The sequence below is a fragment of the Aphanomyces astaci genome (genome assembly GCF_000520075.1).
Source record: "Aphanomyces astaci strain APO3 unplaced genomic scaffold supercont1.28, whole genome shotgun sequence".
In the NCBI taxonomy this organism is placed as follows: Eukaryota; Oomycota; class Saprolegniomycetes; order Saprolegniales; family Verrucalvaceae; genus Aphanomyces; species Aphanomyces astaci.
Genome location: NW_009798291.1, coordinates 259,270 through 282,093, shown reverse-complemented (window position 1 = coordinate 282,093; position 22,824 = coordinate 259,270). Strand labels below are relative to the sequence as shown.

The 22,824-nt window shown below is 50.1% G+C and overlaps 5 protein-coding genes across 5 annotated transcripts; 3 read left to right on the top strand and 2 right to left on the bottom strand.

The window, feature by feature from the left end:
• Positions 1-157: 157 nt before the first annotated feature.
• On the bottom strand, positions 158-1,456 carry H257_10440 (hypothetical protein; the record flags this gene model as incomplete). The annotated part of the gene is made up of 2 exons (XM_009836994.1): positions 158-441; positions 1,249-1,456. The coding sequence occupies 2 exons, from the start codon at positions 1,454-1,456 to the stop codon at positions 158-160; spliced, it is 492 nt and encodes a 163-aa protein (XP_009835296.1).
• A 2,436-nt stretch (positions 1,457-3,892) lies between these two features.
• Positions 3,893-6,641, top strand: H257_10439 (hypothetical protein). Its single transcript, XM_009836993.1, has 6 exons — positions 3,893-4,367; positions 4,418-5,095; positions 5,158-5,507; positions 5,588-5,769; positions 5,831-6,196; positions 6,248-6,641. The coding sequence occupies exons 1-6, from the start codon at positions 3,963-3,965 to the stop codon at positions 6,523-6,525; spliced, it is 2,259 nt and encodes a 752-aa protein (XP_009835295.1). The 5' UTR covers positions 3,893-3,962; the 3' UTR covers positions 6,526-6,641.
• Positions 6,642-7,003: 362 nt separating this feature from the next.
• H257_10438 (hypothetical protein) lies at positions 7,004-9,958 on the bottom strand. Its single transcript, XM_009836992.1, has 6 exons — positions 9,423-9,958; positions 8,683-9,376; positions 8,134-8,458; positions 7,843-8,027; positions 7,429-7,794; positions 7,004-7,386 (listed from the first exon to the last, which is right to left on the bottom strand). The coding sequence occupies exons 1-6, from the start codon at positions 9,867-9,869 to the stop codon at positions 7,070-7,072; spliced, it is 2,334 nt and encodes a 777-aa protein (XP_009835294.1). The 5' UTR covers positions 9,870-9,958; the 3' UTR covers positions 7,004-7,069.
• Positions 9,959-12,942: 2,984 nt separating this feature from the next.
• H257_10437 (hypothetical protein) lies at positions 12,943-16,434 on the top strand (the record flags this gene model as incomplete). Its single annotated transcript, XM_009836991.1, has 10 exons — positions 12,943-13,002; positions 13,122-13,347; positions 13,413-13,888; positions 14,299-14,394; positions 14,491-14,615; positions 15,405-15,547; positions 15,598-15,719; positions 15,763-15,999; positions 16,124-16,264; positions 16,300-16,434. 10 exons carry the CDS (start codon positions 12,943-12,945, stop codon positions 16,432-16,434), a joined length of 1,761 nt encoding a protein of 586 aa, XP_009835293.1.
• A 1,769-nt stretch (positions 16,435-18,203) lies between these two features.
• H257_10436 (hypothetical protein) lies at positions 18,204-21,275 on the top strand (the record flags this gene model as incomplete). Its single annotated transcript, XM_009836990.1, has 10 exons — positions 18,204-18,278; positions 18,867-18,971; positions 19,024-19,134; positions 19,281-19,383; positions 19,522-19,592; positions 19,659-19,754; positions 19,837-19,947; positions 20,073-20,269; positions 20,498-20,604; positions 20,668-21,275. 10 exons carry the CDS (start codon positions 18,204-18,206, stop codon positions 21,273-21,275), a joined length of 1,584 nt encoding a protein of 527 aa, XP_009835292.1.
• Between the last annotated feature and the right edge of the window lie 1,549 nt (positions 21,276-22,824).

Below are 22,824 nucleotides of genomic sequence, written 5' to 3'. Positions count from 1 at the left end.
TCTGGCATTGGTTCCATGAAAAATCCGCCGGGCCAACCAAATGAGCCATAGTCACCAGCACCACCATGGCGGGCTGATAACTTCTTCGCCGAAGCAAATCCGTCCATTGTCTACAGCACATACTGTAGTATACAGCACTACGCCACAATGTAATTTATTATACCGCTATAATTGGCCCTGCAGTAGTAGATCCGTCCCCGGTGCATGCAGGACAAACAGGCTTGGGGAACGCCTCGTCCGCCTTGACAACAAACTCCCCACGCCGCAAGAGGTATGGCACGGCTGCAAATTGTCGTGACGCATCGATAAATTGGCGGTACGCAACATCCTTTATGTTCGTCGAGAAGTTGCCCAGGAAAACGTCGAAGATGGTTTGATACGCCACGCCCTTGCTTCGAAACGCGATAGTGTGCTCCATCAATTGAATTGAAAACGCATGGGCTATATTGTATGTTAAATTCAATTCGAATTAATTAATTACCTTACTTGGATTTTCCAATTGATTTTTGCTTCGAAACGCGATAGTGTACTCCATCAATTGAATTGAAAACGCATGGGCTATATTGTATGTTAAATTCAATTCGAATTAATTAATTACCTTACTTGGATTTTCCAATTGATTTGGCATGAGACCCAATTCGACAAGTTGGTCGCCAACCGGGTGGGCGTGGCATCCCCGCAGCGATAGCTTTTCAATTCCGCCCATGGTGTACACACTGATAATTACTGGACGGCTGATACCAGTGCAGCAAATGACAACTTTGTCAACAGGGGGTAGTCGACCGTCAAATCCTTTCACAATGTGACCAGTAGCTAGCCTTGTATGAAGGCCAACATGATGATAGCAGAATGTCGAAGGCATGTGCCCCTTTCGACACGTCATGCATCGGGCTTCTGAAGGGCTCAAACATCCTTGTACTGCACAGACTGTACCCTCCAGGTCAGGGCCAAAAAAGCGTGCCATACACGCCAGAAGTTGTTGCAGCTTTGTAGTGTAACTCGCCATATACTTTTTACGACGAGCAAAATACCTATTTTGGTCTGGAATGTCTCTAAGTGAATCGTCGTTGCTTGAGCTGTGCGATGCCGAATCTGCATCGATTTCATTGGCGTCATATTCTTCAAAGTAGTCGCTTTGGTCGCCTGATGGTTCGATGCCATCATCGTCTACATTTATATTCACAGTGATAGATTACAACAAGGATTGTTACAGTTAACGATCTAAATCTTTTGAATTGTTAACGTTACCATGATTGCCCGCCTGCGTGGTTTCACTTGGACATGCGTCCTGTGCATTCGTGTTTGAACGTTCAACCATTGCGTTAAAGTATTTGTCTTCCATGGACGATGCAAACACTTCGATCGAAGCAATCTCGTCCTCGTCGGCGCCGGTTAGAGCATTGGGTGTGTGTTTGCAAGGCGGCAATTGCGGCAGCCTTGGTCCTCGTCGTGCCATGGTGTGGGTCGTCTTGATGTCGTTTTCGTTTGTTCGATTTGAAGGTAAGTTACTGTAGTTACAATTAGTATCATGTCACACCGTCGTCTCATTCTCGTTGTTTATCCGGTAGAGTTTGAGGTGATATATTCTGAAGTTCTTGGTTTAGCCACATAAAGTGGGGGGTTGGCATTGACTTGGACGGCTTAAAGTGGGAAGCTCTTGTAACACTTGGTGGATCGAACACACGATCTCTGAGTTAAGTCATTGTCGACCAAGTGGCCAAACTCGAGATTTTGCTTTAAGAAACCGATGCTCTACCACTGAGCTATTTTCCCTCCCTTCCTGATGCTTCAGGGCAGTGGTGTTCTGACTCATAGTATTCTCTCACACGCGGTGCTTAGGAGTTAGGCTCCTTGGCGGTTGCGAACCACCACCGATATGCATACAGTGTAACCTCGGAGAATGAGCATTAAATGTATTGATCGCGATTTAGGGAATAATGGGTTACAGGGATATGGGGTATCGGGGTTCCGAGGTTCCGAGGTTACAGGGCTATTGTGCGGGTGTTAGCATGGTAAAAATGGAGACAATGAAATTACAGTACACAACAGGATTTCAAGAATCTAACTTATACTAGTACGTATACAACTACAGAATCTACAAATTCAACGTATCCACATGTCACATACGGTGCGTTAGAATGCTTGTTAACGTTACCATCGAGGTAATCTTTGAAATCGTTGACGATTTCGACTTTACAGTTAGGCAAAACAGTGTCCAACTTCGTGCGCTTTTCCCCGTACCGTTACCCTTGTAACCTCGGAGCCCCGAAACCCCTTGAGTTTACATATAATGCGTGCCCCTGAACCACTGAACCACTTGTGTTTTTTTATAATGCCTGTTCCCGGTTATGTTGCATCGCTAGTGCTGAAGCTAACGCTGACCACTGTCCATGCACATACCCCTAGCTGGAATAATATGTGTGTGTAACAGGTTGATATATCGATCAAAATGATTCTGATATTCCAAAGCATACAAAATTTAAGTACAGCACTTGTACGCATGATTGCAGTTGTACTTCGAAGTATATTCTTGCCAGAAGTTGTAGAATCTTGACAGAAGCTGTAGACTTTACTGTTACTGGAGTAACAGTAATACTTGGAACAGGCACATACTGTTACTGTTACTGGAGTAACAGTATGTGCCTGTTCCAAGTATTAATACTCCTGGAGTACTCCATAATAATATGGAGTAATACTTCGAGGTAGTAGTTTTCAGAAATAGCATGAGCCAATCAAAATCGATTTACCTAGTTTTTTTCGCGATTTAGAAAAGACGTTAAGGATCTCATTTACTACTCTTGGTATAGTGTTGCATAAAAAATCGCAGAAAAAGTAGGAAACTGTGTTGTGCCGCCGAATCGATTGACGAATCGACGCTATTGGCTAATTCACAGTAAATTCCATCTAACTGTAAAGCTAAATATTGGTGCGAAACACTTTTGGCCTCGAAGTCCGTAGACATCTGACAACTTTTCGAGCCAATCAAATTGCTCTTTTGAGGTTCCTTGCAATTTCCGCTCACGCCAACATGCTCCAACTTACTACGGCAGTACAAAGTACTCCATAGTAACTAACTACTCACATTTCGCACTTGCTAAAAGTCTCTACTGCGTACAGTAACGCGAGTTATGAGCTTTCGCATTACTAGCCAAATTGCAAACCCCTAAAGAAACAACCGACGTGTGATTGGTAGCTTTCGAAAGTCATGTTAAACAAATGAAGTAGCTCCAATACTGTAGTAGTTGTAGCTCAGTGAGTCTGCATGCGGAAGGTCCGTAATTCAATTCCCCCTTTTGTGACTTTTTTCTATTTTTTCTATTTTTGAAACAACACAGCAAAAGAGTGCGCATGGAATGCCATGTTCAGGGACATGCTCAGAGCGCTACTGTAGTAGTATCGTACAAGGCGAGTTGATGGCGCATGAAGAAACTGTCGCACAGCGAGTGTGTGATAGTCGGTGTGTGCGCACGTAGTGAGAGGTGAAGGCAAGGTCATTGTTAGTGTTGAAATGCCATGTATTTCAACAATTACTTGTGGAACGAGCTGTAGGCTCGTATGGACGCTTGTATGGGTTGGGTTGTGTCTGGAGCCGACGGGGCACGATAGTGGGGTCTGCTGTCGTCGAGGATGCCAGTCGCAATCATTCTTGGACAGATGCAGTAAAATGAACTCTACGATGTTGTGCTAAAGGGGCATCCGCCGTGCTCATCATCGCAACGAGTGAAGGTGAATGATATATCAGGACACTTCCACACACCTCTCTGAAAGGTAAGTGTATCGACACTGCGCATGGTTGTAAAATATATTGATGGGCTCGCGCCGTCTCGAACAAATCTAACAGGAATCGACGACCATTCGTCGTCGGCTAATCTTCCATTGGAAAGAAAGGCTCGATACCATGATAAATATCGCAATAAACTTCATCCCGTAGAGCGCGTTGACGCCTTGAATTACAACCCCGGATGGTTCTACACGATGTGTTGGTACTAATGGCACTGTTGCTGCTGCATGTACATGCCCTCGACTACGACTTTGAGGGCTACCCTACGAGGAGTGGCATTGGTGCTTGGGTCGATGCGGACACTCCACTGGATGCTCGATCGAAGCAGTCGTCCCGCGGCGAGTCGTGGGATCTCGTGATGAGCGACGAGTTCGAAGAGGAAGGCCGGACGTTCGAAGCCGGAAAGGATCACATTTGGACTGCACTAGACATCCCCGACGGAGTGAACGCCGCCATTGGCCTGTACTCTCCTGCCAACGTGTACACCAAAAATGGAAAACTGATCAACCGCGTGGAGGAAGTGCACACGAACGTCACGTACTTTAACCAGTGGCTCGAAGTGCCAGCCATCGAAACCAACACATTGGTACGTTTTTCAATCGACGAGATCGAGGATTAACGTATTTGTTGTTCTAGTATTATGCGGCGGGCATGATGCAGTCATGGAACAAATTTTGCATGCAGGGCGGGCTCATCGAAGTGGCGGCCAAGCTGCCTGGCGCCATCAACATTCTGCCAGACGACGTCCACAAGAGCACGACCATGAATCCGAACGCGCTCGGCGAGCTCTGGAAGGATGGCGTCAAGACCAAACTCACCCCTCGCGACCGTGTCAAAGACGGAGCTTACTATCCCACATGGCCCGGCATCTGGCTTCTCGGGAACCTAGGCCGTGCGCTCTTCTCGGCGTCCACGTCGCGCATGTGGCCGTGGACGTACAACGAGTGCGACGCCGACTTGTCCCCCCATCAAGCCATCTCTGCTTGCGACCCCAATCCTGGCTACGGCTTGCACCCGAACCAAGGCCGAGGCGCCCCCGAGATCGACATCCTCGAAGGCGGCGGAGCTGCCATTTCGTCGTCTATTCAGATTGCCCCGGGGATGCCAGATAACTACCGCCGCATGCCGATACAAAAGCCCGACAGCAAGTACTGTGTGTACGGCAAGGCGTGCGACACCCCTGGCGCCAACTTTCCAGATGTCCCCACGAGCGCGTACGCCTACCGAGGCCATCGCAACTGGTACCAAGGGCTCAAGTACGCTGCCAACAACCGGTGCCCCACGGATCCCTTGGAAGTGCAACAATACGAACCAGTAAGTTCGTCTAACTGTGTCCGAAGTTGGTGGAAACGTGGTGTACTCATCGATACTTATAGGTGAAAGCAGTGCAAATGAACCCGGCGTTGCTCACGACGAACGTGTACAACAAGATGCAAGTGAGTGCCGGACGGGATGCCAGCGCCGACTTGGGGCTGATCGACGGTAAAGGGCCGGCCCACTGGGGTATCAACTACAACGGCACGTGCTTTCCCATTGCGAATGGGTACATTGGCGCGTTTTTGTGCGATCCTGACTCGAAGAACCTCAAGTGCGAAGCGCCTCGCAGAGAGGGCGTGGCCGATACCAACCAGATGCATCCGTTCGAGTACCAGATGGACGCGATTTCAGCCAACTGGGACATTGGCCACGACGCGTACACAGAGTTTTACGTGTACCAAATCGAGTGGTAAGTTGCTCTACATACCCACGAAAGTCTAATCGTTTGCGGGAAGACGAATGAATGAATGGTACTGATGAGAGGACTAGGGTGCTGGGCGAGTCAGGGTATGTGCGCTGGATGCTCGAAGACGCGCCTTTGTTTGAAATTCCGTCGGTGACGTTGACTAAGCCCCCCCAAGCCGGGCCTGGTGAGCCACGCAACCCCATCAAGTTGCCGATTGAAGAGCCCCTTTACATTATCTTCAACATTGCTGTCGCAAGGGCTTGGGGTACTATATGCTACACTGGGATGCAATATATGACACGTGGCACCTTGTCCTGTACTTGTAGGCGCTACCCCGCCCAACGCCGACATTGGGCCGTGTCGTGGCAACGCCTCCAAGCCCGTGCCAGGCACTTACGAGTTCAACAAGACGCAGAACATTTGCGACTCGTTCCCCATGTACATGGAGATTGAGTATATTAGAGTGTACCAAGAGAAGAGCTCCATGTTCCTTGGATGCGATCCCCCCACTCATCCCACCAAGAAATGGATCGATGGCCACATCCAATGGTTCACAGATGCCAAGAACCCCATGATCCGAGTGGACGGCGGCGCGACATGCAACAAGGGCGACGACTGCCAGTCCATGTCGTCGTCCATGCCTAGTGGTCGCTGCGTGAAACGTCGCTGTAGCTGCGTCACGGGCTATGGCGGTAAGGAGGATAACGTTATGTGACGTTATCAATCGTGACGGTGTTAACTAGGCCCTCGATGCACGAGATTTCTGGGCAGCAAGACAATCAACATGACCAACGGCAGCTATTTTGGCCCGCCGATCCTGTACCCGATCATCCTCACAAGCGTCGTCGCGGCAGCAGTCGTGCTCACGTCAGTGTGGCGATGTCGGCAACGCAACTTCACCACCGCATTGGCCCTGCACACGCAGATTAAAGATGAGGGCGACGACTTAGCTTGCGAAGCCCCGAGACGCTACTATGCCCCAGCCAACCTTCCAGGGGATTCAAAGATCGCGTCGATGTAGATCGTAACGTTCATTGTCATACATACCAAGCTACAGTATTCGTTGGACGGGATGCCGCGACGCTTTCACGAAATCCTGCTCTTGGAACGCTATTAATCCCAGAAGTCATGCGCTGCAAATGTTGTCACAACGCTTATTCACACGTCAAATCCCACCTCACATATGATGTGTACTATGTACAGTACAGTACAGGTAGGTGGAGTTAATATATAGTACCACCGGACAAGTGACAATGCGATGCCTGTCGAGGTCTACGTAGTACTTACTACTCGGAATTGACAGAGCTGCATGTCCATTTATGGATTCATTTGATTCAATGTCAACTCTACCATGGCGCGGCGGTAGTACGACGATTGTGTACTGTATCAGGTCGTACAGACGACAACCCTATGTCGTCGATATAGAAGCAATCCTTCCGTTTACGCCAGAGTAACACACTTCGCCGCAAGTTGACGCGACGACTTGAAACGTCAACATGACAACATTCGAACATCACGTTTTGGGCTATTAAATAGGCAGCCCGTTAGCTTTCCCGCTAACTTTGTTAAGCGTCCGCAGTGTTGGCAGGGGCGTAAAAGCGGCGATGTTGCTGGTTCTGCTGAGGGTTGGCCAAAAATTCCAACATGGCGACGCTGTCGTGGGGGTTGTCGCTCGTGCCTTCTTCTCCTTTCGCTTCGTTGGCTCGTACAGACGACACCGTGGCCGCGACGACGATGCGACGCTTGCGCAGCACACACGTCAGCGCCACCGTCGCCGCGACGACGGCTGCCAATATCACCGGGTACAAGAACTGCGGGCCAAAGTAGTTGGGACTGGACGTGTCGAGGGTTTTGCTGCCCACGTACTTGGTGCATCGCGGGCCTAGTAATGACGTTATCGTCGTGATATTGTCGCATGACATACCACCATAGCCCACGACGCACTCGCATCGACGTTTGTTGCACCGACCGTTGGGCGTCGAAGAGGTAACGGACACGCAGTCGTCGTCGTTGGTACACGTGGCGCCGCCGTCCACTCGGATCAGGGGGTTCTTGGCATCCGTGTACCATTTGATATGGCCATCGATCCATTTCTTGGTGGGATGCGACGGCGGGTCACATCCAACGAACATGGAGCTCTTGTCCTGGTACACTCTAATATACTCGATCTCCATGTACATGGGGAACGAGTCGCAAATGTTGTTGGACTTGTTGGCGGCTTCCGAGCCTGGAGATGGATGGGTGCCGTTGCCGCGACACGGCCCAATGTCCGCATTCGGCGGGGTCGCTCCTAATCGTGGCACGTCATAATATGAACGAGTGTATATGACGTACGTACCCCACGCTTTGGCCAGAGCCACGTTGAAGATGATGTAGAGCGGCTCTTCGATCATGAGTTTCTTAGGGTTGGTTCGAGGCGTTCCAGTGGTCGACTGCGGGGGACTTGTCACGGCCGACGCCGGGATCTCAAACAACGGTGCGTCCATGAGACTCCATCGAACATATCCATTTGGGCCCATGACCCTACTCCCCAACACCACGTTATCAATAGTGTAGAATAAATGAGCAAGGGATATCTGGACACAAGTTCGTGATCGAAACATGGCCGTTTGGAAACCACAGGTCGTACCATTCCACTTGATACTTGTAAAACGTAGTGTACGCTTCATGTCCAATGTCCCAATTAGCTGAAATTGCGTCCATCTGGTACTCAAACTTGGCCATTTGGTTGGTATCGGCCACGCCCTCTCTGCGAGGCGCTTCGCACTTGAGGTTCTTCGAGTCGGGGTCGCATAAAAACGCGCCAATGTACCCATTCGCAATGGGAAAGCACGTGCCGTTGCTGTTGATGCCCCAGTGGCCCGGCCCTTTGCCGTCGATCAGCCCCAAGTCGGCATTCACATCGCGCGCGGCACTCATTTGACTCTTGTCAAACACGTTTGACACCAGCAGTTCTGGGTTCATTTGCACTGCTTGCACCTACATACAACACATACCCCCGACCACGTCCTTATCATCGAATAGATACTGCTCCATTCATTCCAAATGGCCACGAAAACCTCAATGTCCATGCCAAATGGCCACGAAAATCTCAATGTATATGCCAAATGGCCACGAAAATCTCAATGTACATGCCTAGAAGCTCAATATACATGCCATATGACCACGAAATCGACACCAACTCGCTTTCTTACCGGTTCAAACGCTTGAATGTCCATGGGTGTGGGCGGACACCGATTGTTGGCAGCATACTTGAGCCCTTGGTACCAGCTTCGATGGCCGCGGGATGCGTACGTGGACGTGGGGGCGTCGGGGATGTTGGCGCCGGGGGTGGCACACGCTTTGCCGTATACGCAGTACTTGTTGTCGGGGTTGATCATGGGTATGCGACGGTAGTTGTCGGGCATACCCGGAGCGATCTGAATGGACGACGAGATGGCGGCGCCACCACCTTCGAGGATGTCGATCTCGGGGGCGCCGCGGCCTTGGTTTGGGTTCAAACCAAAGCCGGGGGTGGCGTTGCATGCAGAAATCACTTGATGCGGCGCCAAGTCGGCGTCGCACTCGTTGTATGTCCACGGCCACATGCGCGTGGTGGACGCCGTGAAGAGCGCGCGCCCCAAGTTTCCCATGAGCCAAATGCCGGGCCAGGTCGGGTAGTACGCGCCGTCTTTGATCCGGTCCCGAGCTGTGAGCGGGGACTTGACCCCGTCCTTCCAAAACACACCGACGGCGTTCGGGTTGTTGGTGACGCTCTTGTGCTCGGCGTCCGGCACGTTGTTGATGGCCCCAGGCAGCTTGGCTGATACCTCGATGAGCCCGCCTTGCATGCAGAACTTGTTCCACGATTGCATCATCCCAGCAGAGTAGTGCTAAAGGAGTCGTTAGGAAGAGGCGACAGGATGGGTAGTTAGTTACCAATGTGTTGGTTTCGAAGGCGGGTTTCTCAAGCCATTGGTTGAAGTACGTGACCATGGTCGTGCCTTCCTCGACCTTGTTGACGAGCTTCCCGTTCTTGGTGTACACGTTGGACGAGTTGTACAGCTCCAGCGCGGCGTTGACTCCATCGGGGATGTCCAACGCGGTCCACAGATGATCCTTTCCCGCGTGAAACGATCGACCGTCGATCTCAAACTCGTCGCTCATGACGAGGTCCCAGCGTTCACCGCGGGAGGAGACCTTGGTGCGCAAATCCAGAGGGGTGTCCACATCGACCCAAATGCCGACCCCAGATTTGGGTGGGAACATGTCGAATTCGTGGTCTAAGGCTGTCGTCGACGTGACCACGAGCAGAACGAGCAGCATAAGAAACGGCGTCAGTTGCTGGTGTCGTCGTAATGACGCTAGTCGAAGCATCATGGGCATGTGATGGATATCTGTTCTATCCAAGATAGCGGCGGCTCGGGCTACAATATCTCTTCAGAAGGGAGGATGTTGTGGTGTTTGAAATTACACATCACCGCACACGAATGACCTTTTCTACTGAACGGTCGATAGGTGGAGTAAAAAATATGTCAATTTGGGCCTCTTCAAAGTAGAAGATTAAAACTGAGTTGTTTTTATTAAAATGCATGCTACGTCAAGGTATTTAAAATAAACAGTCCAATTGAATTCTGTCGAATAATATAAATACCAAGACCTCACATTTTGTTGATTTGACAGAGTTTCAATTCCGCAGCCATATGTCGGCGATAATTTAGCCTCGTCTACGGGTAGGCCTCATTCATCAAGGTAAGGTAAAAAATTACCTTTATCCTCTGGTAAAGGGTAAAAGTAACGGGGAAGGTCAGCATTCATACAAGGTAAAGTGCAAGGTACAGGTAAGCAAGCCCTAACAAATTACCCATTACCCAGTGCCCTGATAATCGCTGTATTCTGTTAATCAAAGTGTCGTCAAAGGTGAATAACACGTTAACGTTATTACTGTAGTACTCTACGAAGTACTACACCTTGTTGCGGTTAATTTCTGCTTTTTTCACTATATTTTGCTTAGCTTGCAGTTTATTTCACCATGCCTCCGATATATTTCGGCTGCCGCCGTTTAATTTCGTGGTAACCTCAAACGTCACGTTCATATTTCACCAAGCAAGCGAGCGGAATAATTCAACCAACTGTTAATGTCAGTTTCGTCAATATATTTCACCCAGCCGCGACATATTTCGCCAAAAAACCTAACCACACAGGATACGTATAACGTAAACAATCATTGATTGCTGATGCATCATTGATTTGCCGAACTTCTTGCCCAATAGAATGTCAGAATTGATATGATTGGATAAAACTAGTGACTGCAACAATGAAATCCTTGGTGAGTTAATAATATTCCAGCAATTATGTTATAGAGTTTCAACCTTATTTGGAGGTACGTTAAACCTATGATAATGTATTACTTTATAAACGAATAGTAACTGTATAAATAGATATTTGTATCGTTTGCTCAGCCCATTTGCAATACTTTAATCAAGTCTAAATTTCGGCAAATCTATGATTTACTGTTTGGAGTGGACATCTTTACAATTTTATTACTTCAATTCCAAACATTTAAATTGACGTGTGTTTGAATCCAAGTAGAGAGCTTGATTTGATTATAGAGCTTGTACTACCAAGTTCAAGTTGTAAAAACTGCATGAGATATGCTCCACACAACACAATCAAAATTCGGCGAATCAATGATTGTTTACGTTACTGACAGTGAATCTGTCGCATCATTCAATCCGAAATTATTTGTCGCTGATTGACTACAATCCAATGGAAAAGGCGATGTGGATATTAGCCAATCATATGCATTGGCGTAGTTTGTACGAACCATGAAGCAATCAACAATAGTTATTGAACACGTATGTGAGAACTTGTTTTGAATATTTTACCTGCCTGAAAGGTCAAGCCACGTTCCCGTCGAAGCAACGACATGACCCTTTAGGATTATTTAACCCTATAGGACGAGGAGTAAAACGCAAGTCGTGTTTACATAAGAATATCCTTGATTACGTATCCTACTAGTACAAGTCCATGGTTTCGTCCAGCTAGTTAGAACACCCTGCTCTGTCATGAACATCACCACTGTCCGGACCATTAGTAGCAGCATTGGCTGCAGCTACAGTAGTAGGAGGTTTGTGTGCCTTTAGAGGCTTTTCCTCACATAGTAGATAACCAGCCCATATCCACGGTACAGCATTAGAATGTCGTGTCCTGATTGGCCAGTCATTAGGTTGTCTGAAGTGCCTGTAGATCCAGTTGTTCTCACTGGTTGCTCAGTGGATAGTAAGCTAATCCTCTTTCAGTCTCACCAGAAATCACCCAGTGTTCCCCATGGCTTTTGCAGCCTTTCATTGGTTATGAGAACCACTGTATCATCTGCTGCGATACCTCACCCAACCTTCTCTGGTGTCAAGTCCACGAAGGACTTGACACCTTTGACCAGAGACTCTTTGGTTTGACAACAGTAAGTCAGTCCTCCAAGGAGTTGGCCTGACCTCTCAGGCGACGCAATCCCGTGGCGTCGAGACCAAGTGTCCTATCAAAGGACTCGCGAGTGTATTTAACTTTCTTGACGCCGATACCTAGAAACTACGTCGGCAGATCTACAATAAAGTTCATTAACCATCAACGTAGCCACTACTTCCACCCCTAGTCTGAGATGTTGTGACCCCTCCCCTCATTGATTCCATGATGAAATGCTTGGCCGAACATTGTTCAATCATGTTCTTTGAAGCTCGCGCAGTGAAAGCCACGCCAGAGCAAATGATCCCGACTATGCATACGGATGTAGAAAGAATAATTGCGTTAGTCTACGCGTCGCTGTGGTCCAATCGTCCACAAGGCAGTCGTGGCGGTCGATCCGCCCATCAACAAGTTGATGTTGGTGTGTTGCTCAACGTACTCCAACGAGATCTTGCCCATGGCCCCGTCCACTGACGGCAGACTTCTGAAGGCCTCATAGATCGTGGGGCAACCGGCGACCAAGTGGATACCTACCAAGTCGGTCATGCATACATATTCCTGGCGCTCAGTGTCGACCCTCTTGGAGTCGTGGCAAGCCCTGCAAGGCATGATCGACGGCGCTGTTAATATCGTATTTCCAATAGAACGTCTTAAGTGTACGTGCGATGTGCTGAGAAAGCATAACATCCAGCGAATCAAGTTCGACGATCAGACCCAGCGGTGAAGGCGAAGCTTCTGACGGTGATTTTGCCGTGCTCTTTACCTGTCAAAGGAAGCACAACCTCCTTGAGGAGAGGTACCTCAAGCGGTAGCACTCGAACAAGCCGAGTGGGCGTGATCAGGAGCACCCAACAGTGTGCGTGGTGTAGCCCAGTGAACCCAGTCCTGAAACCAGAACTACCGGCTGACCAACGACTACAGCTTTGTGAACTCGCTAACTGAGCCCAAGGCGGGAACCATACCCTTCCAAGCTACCATTCTAAAGAACCTGCGTGGAATGCAGACGGTGGGCGAGTTTGACCCCACCCAAGTGCTTATGGCAGTTCCCAAAACGGATGTGGGTATACACCGGCACAACCCGAGTGCATAGCCCGAATGGCGCGGCGGTCAGCCGAGCATCCAATAGACGAACATACGCCAGTGCTCGAGAAACACTGACCGGGCTTGGTCACCAAGTACCCGCACTGCCTCGGCCCGGTGCCGATCGCCACAGCTGCCTCCAGCGCATGGCTCTTCCGACCTTTCACGATGGCGGAAGCCAGCGAGACGGCTACGGGCAAGTGGCCGCCGTACCCTGGGGAAACTACGACCCATCGCGGATTGGTGCGGCTACTGCCTGACCTCAGTCAGTCACTCGACGTACATCTGCACGAAGCTTTCCCGTGCGTTCCACCAGTACGAGGTGCGTCAAGACTTCGTGTTCCCGCCAAGATGCGCTGCCATCTCACCTTGCGAATTACCACTAAGTGGTGGCGGGCGACGCACTCAAGGCGGACCAAGCGGCTGCCACGGTGGCAAACGCCTCGACAAAGGCAGTGGCCGTGGTAGTGGTTCCTCAACAGCACGGCTACGTATCAAGCGACCCACCCGGTCACGCAACAAGGGGCTCACCGGGTAATGCAACAAGCGGCCCACCTGGTTATGCTTCAAGCAGCCATGAGGCTACGCTCCCTGCGGCCGTCCAGGCTACGCAAGCATGTGGCAAGGCGGTCATTCCGGCTACGCCAGTTCCAACTATGGCGGCTATCGTGACGACCAACGGGGCCGTGCCCCTTATCGTCAGTCGGCCTCCCGCTACTGCAGTCGCCCAGGCGACTGGTACCGTGACTACCACGAAAACGGCGGCGCCAACCAAGACGACCGGCGCCACCGCAGCCACAGCGCGCCGCCCGTCGACCAGGGCTACGCCCCACCGGGACCAAACGCCCAGCGCGGCTCTACCCGTTTGTTACGGTTAGTGTCACAGAACACACGTCAACGTGACCAGACTCCTTATCCATGTCTTCACATACTCATGTCGGCATTTATGCCTCATATATTTTAGATGAACAGCATTCTTATGTTTCATTTATGGGACTACAAAAGTCGACCGACAAGTCAAGTATATCCAAGGTATTTTCGACATTATTACAGGACTTCAGTCCGTATTATGATTTGCTCGATACTACCATATCGTGATCACTTGTATTTATGGGTACTGGATGGGCACTTCGCGTGTCACCAACCAGTTCGGTTGCCAAAGAACAAAGTCGATCCCGTCATTGGACGGTAGATAGCGGTGCATCGAAGCACTCTACTTTTCATCGCGAGAGTTTCATCATCTAAGAATCATTCTCATTCCTTGCTGGTGCAGCCGACGGCCACCAACGCCACGTTATCGGATGCGGCACAGTACGACTCGAGGTCGCTGGCACCAACGAACTACACATTAGTTGTTTATCTGCTGGATGTATATCATATGTCAGATTTGAATTTCACATTATTTTCTGTGGGTCGTGGACTGCACATGGATCGACATAAAAATTTCTCCATCACTCCACACGAGTCGACTCTATCCACCTGCGACGGCAAGTTCACCACAACCTACGACGAAGACACCGGGTTGTATGTCATCGCGACGCAGTTTTCACCGCGCATCGACGACCCCACATCGACTGTCCTCGTGACGCAGTCGGTGCACAGGGCACCATGCAATGACACTATCAACTGGGCCATCCAAGTCATGATAAGCTACGGATATTGCGGCGTCATTCGAAATTGTTTGCATTTCCCATCTCTCGGCAAGCCATCACTCACGGAACATCATAGGAGGTCGTGGTCAATCATAGTCTAGTTTTGATTAGCTGTTTCTTTGCAGTCAGAAGTAATTCACTCCTAGTACTCCCTTCTGCTGCACACTAGTCTGCTCCTGCCTGCTTAATGCCCATTTCACTCAATCAGTCAGAACGACCTGTTCTACCATGAATATCACAACTTCCCTGAACGTCAGGTAGCATCATGGGCTGAAGCCGTGTAGGGGGTATTTGAGCCTGTTAGAGACTTTTCCTCGAGTAGTCGACAGACAGCCACATCTGTGACATTATCATATGTCGTCCTCTGATTGGCTAGTTTTAACTGTGAGTTGGTCTCCCACGCATCTAAGCTAATTCACTTCCAGTTTTCATCGCTGCCACTCACTCGTTCACCCCGGCACCCCTGCACCGGTCCACTGGTGCACCACCACCTCAGCGGCGGCATCGAGCCCTATCCTATCTGTCGTTCACCACCTACATGGACTAGACAGTTTCAACCAGTGGAACTTCGAGTTGACCACTATCATCTTCCAAGGCGAGGGACTGACGTCTCAGGCTACTCAATGCACCGGCATTGAATCGAATTGGTCCATCAAGGAACTAACTCGGCCATTCCGCTAATTTGACGGTGACGTCAATAAACTTTGTCGACATTCCGACGATCTAGTCCGACGACCATCGTCGGAACCCCACTACCACCAGCGGCACTGGATCCGGTGGCTCTAAAATTGATCGACCCGATCACGGAGTATTTAGCCGAACATCTTTCGGCAAAGTTAGTGGAGGCTCGCGCGGCCAAAGCCGCGCTAAGTGACTTGTCAAGTCCGAACATGCGGACGTTGAGAGATCGATCGCGTTAGTGTACGCGTTTTCCTCGGATCCAGTCCACCGGAAAATCTCGTCAATTGTGCGAATTGTATTATTGAGTGGCTCCGCGGCAAGGTTTAGCAGCGAAGAGAAGAAGTTTGCGTCCGACGTGGACGTGTAGACCAAGTTCACAGTGACACTATGACAGCTTTTCGCAGTTCGACAAGCTGCACAAGACCGTGGAGATACGCGAGAGCACGACTCTCACCGACAGCCATCTCGCTTCAGTGTCCCTGTCGTCATTGCCCGACTGCATTGAACACGATGTGCAGGTGTGGCCCGGTGCTCGACCGAGCATTCCGGACACCCAGCTGCGCGAGTTTTTGCCACAGCATTGGTACGAGTTGACGAAACTGTACCACGACTTCTTGGGTCCAAAGCCGACGGCATCGACCGTATAGGTCTATGGTTCGGGCCAAGTGCACACAAATCGATGCAGTGGTTTACGCCTCTTGGAGTCGACCTATCACGGCTGTTCAATCCAGACTATTGTGACTACTGCGAACACGAAGGTCATAGTACGGGGGATTGCACGAATCTCTCGCGCGCATGCCGTTCGACGAGACTTCTTCTTCCCACTTGGATGGGTCGCCACGATCCAATCTGGACAACTTCCACCCCATCGAAAGGACCCACCAATCACCCACGCGGCAATCGGAGGTCAATTCGCCACACAGCAAGTTGATTTCGATTAGTTTCTTGACGCACTTAATTACCGCCTCACCCAAGGCGGCCAATCGAGCCGCGACCACGCCCAAGGGGGCAACAACGCGGTGCATCCTCGGACCACTACGACCAACGCGACGAAAGTCCGTTTCGCGGTGAGGTGATCGCCCATAGCGCGATCGGCTCAACGATCCTTTCGACGAGTACCACTGTTTGACTCCTCCGGAACTGTACCCGGTCCATGACGACCGGCGCAGTCGCGGTGAAAACACCGGTGGTAACGACCATCGTAGTCGTAGTTGTAGCGCTATTCGCGGTTGCGACGCTACTCGTCAACATGACCAAACTCGATATTTCAGTCTTCATAAATCGACACTACATCACCAGTGGTTAGTTCGCTAGCCCCCACAATGCGCATAACCCCTAGTAACTTGTCAGTGGTGGGTTTTTTTACTTTTACAGCGAATAAATTGTACTCCGTCCGGTCACCTTACAATCCCTCATGATAGTTGTCGATAGATGGATACTGTGATGCGAACACATGAATGCCTTCATGTTTCATTTGAGGGTATACTGCACTCAATGTAAAAGCTGTACTTCAAAGAAAACAGGCCACTAGGCGAGGCGAACTTAACCTTGACGGGGGCGATCAATGGGGGTGAATTTTCAGCTTGCCGGCTCAATTGTTTCAACGTTATTCGAGCACCAATCACGAAGTTGGACACTTGGCCGTTCATGTTTTCAGACATATTCAAACGTACAGATTCCATCAATGCCCCAGTCAAAGAAGTGGACTCTCTTTCGTTGTGTGTACCCAGCCAAGGATTGTTTGATGCCTTGACCGCTGTTGACGGGGTAGTCGACCTCACATGCAATACCTACTAAGACCTTCCGCTACCAGCAAACACGAGTTCCAAGACCTACTACATACAACCTACGACTAACTACCAAAACTATCCACTATTCCCAAATATACTTGGTAACCCACAAGTGGATCACGGCGCCCCGAGATAGTTTTGAGCACAACGGAAGCACCCGATTCGCGCGCAAGCACGGCGTTCACTCATCTCGCCGTATATCCCACCATCATGGAACACCCCATCATGGCCACGCCGTGCACCGGCCACACCAGCTTCATCGCGCACCTCCAATTCTTCCCACGGGACCATCTTGTAATGGACGACGAGCTCAGCCGCTGGGAATATCACCGAAGCCACATGGATAGCATAACCGCGTTGCTGTTTTCCTCGTCTATCCTACCTCCACTGGGGGCTTTACTACTCTAGTCTCCATCACAACAAGGCTACCAAGACCCCGCAGGGACAAATTGCACTGAGATCACGCTACTCCTGGACCAGTCCTTTCGAGACCCGGTGCCCCACTTGGGCAAAAGATCATGGGCCCCCCAAAGTTGCACCCACATCCAAGGTCGCACCCACTCCCAAGGTTAAACCCATAGCCACTCCCACATCCGGCTCATGTCACACTGCTGAATAGTTTGCACGTTTCCATGCATCACCCGCAGACCATCACATCCCAGCATCATCCCTTCCACCGCCATACACTGCTACCTCAGGTCGTTTCCTGTTCACGTCATTTCCTGTTCACGTCACCAGACGAACCACGACGTCCAAGAAAGTCATCCAAATCGACGCTACCGTCATGCCCACCGCCTGGGCCAACAATGACGCCAATTCCATTAGTTGAACCCAACCTGGGTGATACAGCTACGCAGCCACGCAGAGCCACATCCTCCGAGTTTATTTTCGCCCACCAAAGGATCTGTCAAACCAGCACCCTACTGCTGCGTCAACAAACCCGGCCTTCAATTACAAACACGCCAGCACTCAAAGTTCCCTCTCAACACGAGCCCTCATTAAGAGCAATCATAACAGCACCGGTGCTGACACGACGCAAGAAATTTCCGTACCAAATGCGTCATTGGGTCATCCCCCAGCCGTACACAGTCAAGACCGCGATTCTCCATCCGGCTCCGTTGACCATCAAAGTTGCCCAACAAAGTTGCTCAACGTTAATCGACAATTAACCCCCCAAAATCTGCAAATCTGCGTCCGAATGTGTCGCCTCCTTCCCCAAGATCTCCGCCCCACGGCTACCTCACTCGTATGTAGCGCACATGCCCCACCGAATTGGGCTTTCTACTCTTTCAGAACACCTGGAACACTGGTCAACGCGTCCCACCAATTCACCCTCCGCGGAAACCAATCATTGGGCTCACTCGTCATTAGTGCCCGTACTAGTTGACGTACCACAACAAGTGTCAACAACGACTCCGCAGTGGACGTCCCCCCCGTTACGTCCGCTAGATGAAAACCATCTAGTACGCGGCCGAGGCCATTAAGTGCCCGCTGAGTGATTGTAACTTTACAGCGTAATATCAATATCAAGATTATCCACTACCGTCTTACGTAATACCAGTCGGAGAACCACCATGAGTCAGACACCAATGTACTGAAGTTTATACAAAATCCAGCAGGACTGTATAAGGGGGTTTGGAAGTTTTCCTTGGCGCCAACATATACTTCTAATACTTAATAAATATCCTCAAACATGATAACTAGTATAGAAGGCTTAGGCGCAAAAATTGCTCGCGGCGAGCATTGAACACTGCTGTGCACTTTCAAACCAGTTAGGAAGGTCAAGCTCAGCGGCGACCATCAACGGGGCGTCCAGTGTCCAAGTACGGCCCAAAGAAGAAGCTGAAGCAGTACAAGAACACAGACGTCTCGTAGAGCGAGCGACTCAGTGTCATTCAATACTACGATGCGTGTGGTATGCAAGCGACTCTCAATGTGTTTCACGACAGCTTGACCGTATCTGCGCGTGAGACGATGCGAAAGGAGGTGCACTCTTGGGTAGCCAACGTCGACCACATCAGCACCAGGGCATCCAGTCTGACCACGGCAAACTTAAAGTGTTGACGCCCCCTTTTGGTACTGGCACAACGCTCACGTTGGAGGCCAATTAGCAGTTTGCACGCTGGGTGCAGGACATGCGCAAGGACGGGGTTCCCGGGACGCAAGCCATCATCCGCATCACGGCATTGGAATCTGCCATCAAATTGGGCTTCCAGGAGCACGAGTTTATCGCTGGTTGGCATTGAGTGTACGGCTTCAAACGCTGATATGGTTTGTCCCTCCAACCTCGGACACAAATTGGTCCTGGAAACGTTATTGGCGCGGGTCGAGGCCATTGTTGACGAGCACGACATCGACTGATCTACAATACAGATCAAACCGGCGTCAACTATGAGTACTTACCGACGAAGACCTTGAACACGACTGGCGACAAGGCGATGTGGGTGACGTGCGGCGGGAAGACGAAGGAATGTGTGACCACCATCCTGTTGGCGGACTGGGCGGGGTAGAAATATCCATTGTTTCTCGTCATGAAAACGGCGGCGTCCAATGTCAAGACTATTGTACAGGAAAACCTCACGCTACGACATGGATTCGGCAAGTCCGTACGGAAGAGCGTTGAACCCATGTAAGACCACAATGACTACCGGATCTATGGAAACCCATTGGGCATAGGACTTGCTGTAGTACCATATTGACCGGCGACCTGGCCGGTCTACAAAGAAAGTCCTCGTTCTCTGGGACGACTTCTCGGCGCACTTCACTGATGACGTTGTTGCCTACGCAAATGAGATCAATGTAGGTTTGGAGCGTGTCCCTCCACGATATACATGGATATGTCAACCTGCGTGTGTGGTGTGGAACCCTTCCGCTCAAGCCGCGCCTACGTCTAAAGTGCTGGACCTGATTTGATGTCGGTTGAGGAACGCAAGACAATGAGGCGTACCTTTCAAGCTGCAATCACGATCGCGGGCGACTATCGTGGGCTGGATCGCGAAGGCGTGGTCGGACTTGCTCAGACTACAATTGTGAGCGGATTTCGAAAGTGCTGGCTTGTTGATGGCGTACCTGTCGACGAGGATGCACCTGGTGGTGTGGATGACGATGTGGTCCTGGCGGAGTTGATGCAACTTCCACCATTGAGGATACAATTGACCTTGAGTGCGACATTATCAATACTGTAGTGTTGATGGTGATGGCGATGATATTAGAGAGGTTTTGCAAATCATCCCGCCACTCCCACGCCACGGAAGAATCATGTGTTTGACAAAACCCACTCATACCTCTCAAATCATATTAAGAACCTCTCCATACATTATGCTGCCACCCTGACAAAGGCCATTTGTAGTGGCAACCTACCAGTATCCTCACAGCTAGTCCCATCGTATCAGTGGTTGGCAATGTCGACCCCCGTCAAGAGCCGCTTCTCCGAGTACGAAGACGTATTGATTCTGCGTGAGGTGAACACTCGCCTGCCATTGATGGCCAAATGAGGTGTTGTGATGGTGGGCTGGGCAGCTGTGGCGGAGACCGTTGCTTCACAAGAAGAGTTCTCGCGGCCTGGTTTCGACGCCAAGAGGACCCAAAACCGCTTCACCTTGCTCCTTGAGGGGCACCGAATTCGCGACGACGAGTACATGAGAGCATCAGGCGTCGCCGAAGACTACAGTGAGAAGTCACAACTGCTGGACGAGTTGTCTTCCGTTTACGACGACTGGAAGAAGCGTGACAAGTTGCGCCTGGAAGATGTTACGCATGAGGCGGAGCGAGTCGAGACGATTGGGGCAACGATTCGTGAAGAAGCGATGCAGTCATTGGGCAAACGCAAGAAGATCGACCAAGTCGACGGTGATGCCGGCGGCGGCAACAACGGAGGCACTTTAGCCAAGATGATGAAGATGATGCATGACGACAACAACGCTGACCTGGAGTTTCGTAAGTACCAGTACGAAAAAGACCAAGAAGAGCGTGAAGCTGTGCGATCCCGCGAATATGAAGAGCGACGTATAGAACGAGAGTTACAAGCAGAGCAACTTCGATGTGACCGAGAAAGTCAGGCAACTCAATTACGCAGGTATCTTGAGATGATGATGAACATGATTGCATCGATGAATAAATCTAAGTAATTACACTTGCATATGAATAATTGTTTGGATTAAACGTCAATTATGTATAAGGTGTCCAAATACGACTCCAAGCTTGGTGGATCCAACTTGAAGAATTTGCTGATTTTATTTCCTCCAAAGTAGCAACAATGACAATTTGTCAATAGCATGGCCACACACATGACTTTGGCCACTGAGGATAAACGTATCTTCGACAACCCCTTGCACGTAATAAACGCCCAAAGTGTCTTCATAGCTTTGAAGTTCCACTCCACTGATTGGCGCAAGCGACTCATCCACTTGTTGGAGTCCCTTTGAGCGTTGGTCAATCCGTTGCCCTTGTAACCAGAAAGCAAAAACTTGGACACGCCATACGCGGGGTCGCCATAAATACACTTGCGCCAAAACAAACCATAGTGCGCCTCGAGGTAAGCCAACAAGCCATTGTAGCGAAGCATCGTGGTGTCGTGGCGTCTTCAGTTCATGGTCGCTGAAATCCGGTAAACTTGGACTTTGGTTCCATCAATGAACCCAAACATGTTCTGTGATGGTAACCCCTTGCGGGCGATTTTAGCACAGTTGTCATCGATGTTACGGCTCACGAGCTTGTAGTTGAAGTACAGTAACATGTTCCAACGGCTGTAGATTTGGTTCAGGACGTGCAGGAAAACGTCGCAGAGCACTGAGCGTGAACGACCAAACGTTTTGGACATGTCGAAGAAACGTGTGGGAAACGCCAAACGTGACAGCACAATGCACATGGCTTCGTCACGTACCACACGATTTCGATTAGGAGTTATGACCACTGCTGGGAGATCCAAGAGGAAGGCCACTTCTGCACACTGCCAACGTCAAAACGAAACTCGAGCACTGCATTCGTGTCGGACATCAAGTCGATGTTAAATCGAATGTTAGGTATGAGTGGGCGCTCGACAACCAGAGAGAATGCCAGTGCAGCCACTAAACGGCGTTGTCGCTTGGTCTTGGCGAGCGTGAAGACCAGATCAAGGTCGTTGTGGGTAAGCATCATGTTGTGAGTACCACAAGTACACCTTTTTGCAGTTAAGTTGGACGAATGCCCGATGTATTTGGCCGTGCACCCGATATATTTGGTGGTGTGCCCGATATAATTAGCCATGTGCCCGTTTAATTTGGCACACCGAGGTCGTGTGCCCGATATATTTGGCGGTGTGCCCGATATAATTAGCCGTGTGCCCAAGCAATTGGCCATCTGCCCGATGAATTGTGTCGTGTGCCCCATGAAAATAGAATAACTCAAATTAAAAATTGAACTCAATTAAAAAATGCAGTCGAAATGATACACATAACATCCTCGTTTTGGCATCACATGCCAACTTCCATGTCGTCCATGGCCTCCGCGCGTCCGTAGTAGATCGATTCAAATGGTTAGCATCGACTCCTATTCAAACTTTTAAGAAATGCAATAATGCTGCGAAAGTTACCATCGATAACCTGTTCAGCAATTCGCTCGAGATATTGAATTCATCTCGAGTCAAACCATTCGGTGGTGGGCCCATGAACGCGGCTAGTGGCTCACGCCGGAGTGTCT

Coding starts and splice junctions, on each gene's coding strand:
- H257_10439 (XM_009836993.1), top strand. CDS start 3,963: ATGGTTCTACACGATGTGTTGGTACTAATGGCACTGTTGCTGCTGCAT. Junction 4,368..4,417: donor CCATCGAAACCAACACATTG/GTACGTTTTTCA, acceptor TTGTTGTTCTAG/TATTATGCGGCGGGCATGAT. Junction 6,197..6,247: donor CTGCGTCACGGGCTATGGCG/GTAAGGAGGATA, acceptor GGTGTTAACTAG/GCCCTCGATGCACGAGATTT.
- H257_10438 (XM_009836992.1), bottom strand. CDS start 9,869: ATGCCCATGATGCTTCGACTAGCGTCATTACGACGACACCAGCAACTG. Junction 8,028..8,133: donor TACAAGTATCAAGTGGAATG/GTACGACCTGTG, acceptor GTTGGGGAGTAG/GGTCATGGGCCCAAATGGAT. Junction 7,795..7,842: donor GGCTCTGGCCAAAGCGTGGG/GTACGTACGTCA, acceptor TGCCACGATTAG/GAGCGACCCCGCCGAATGCG.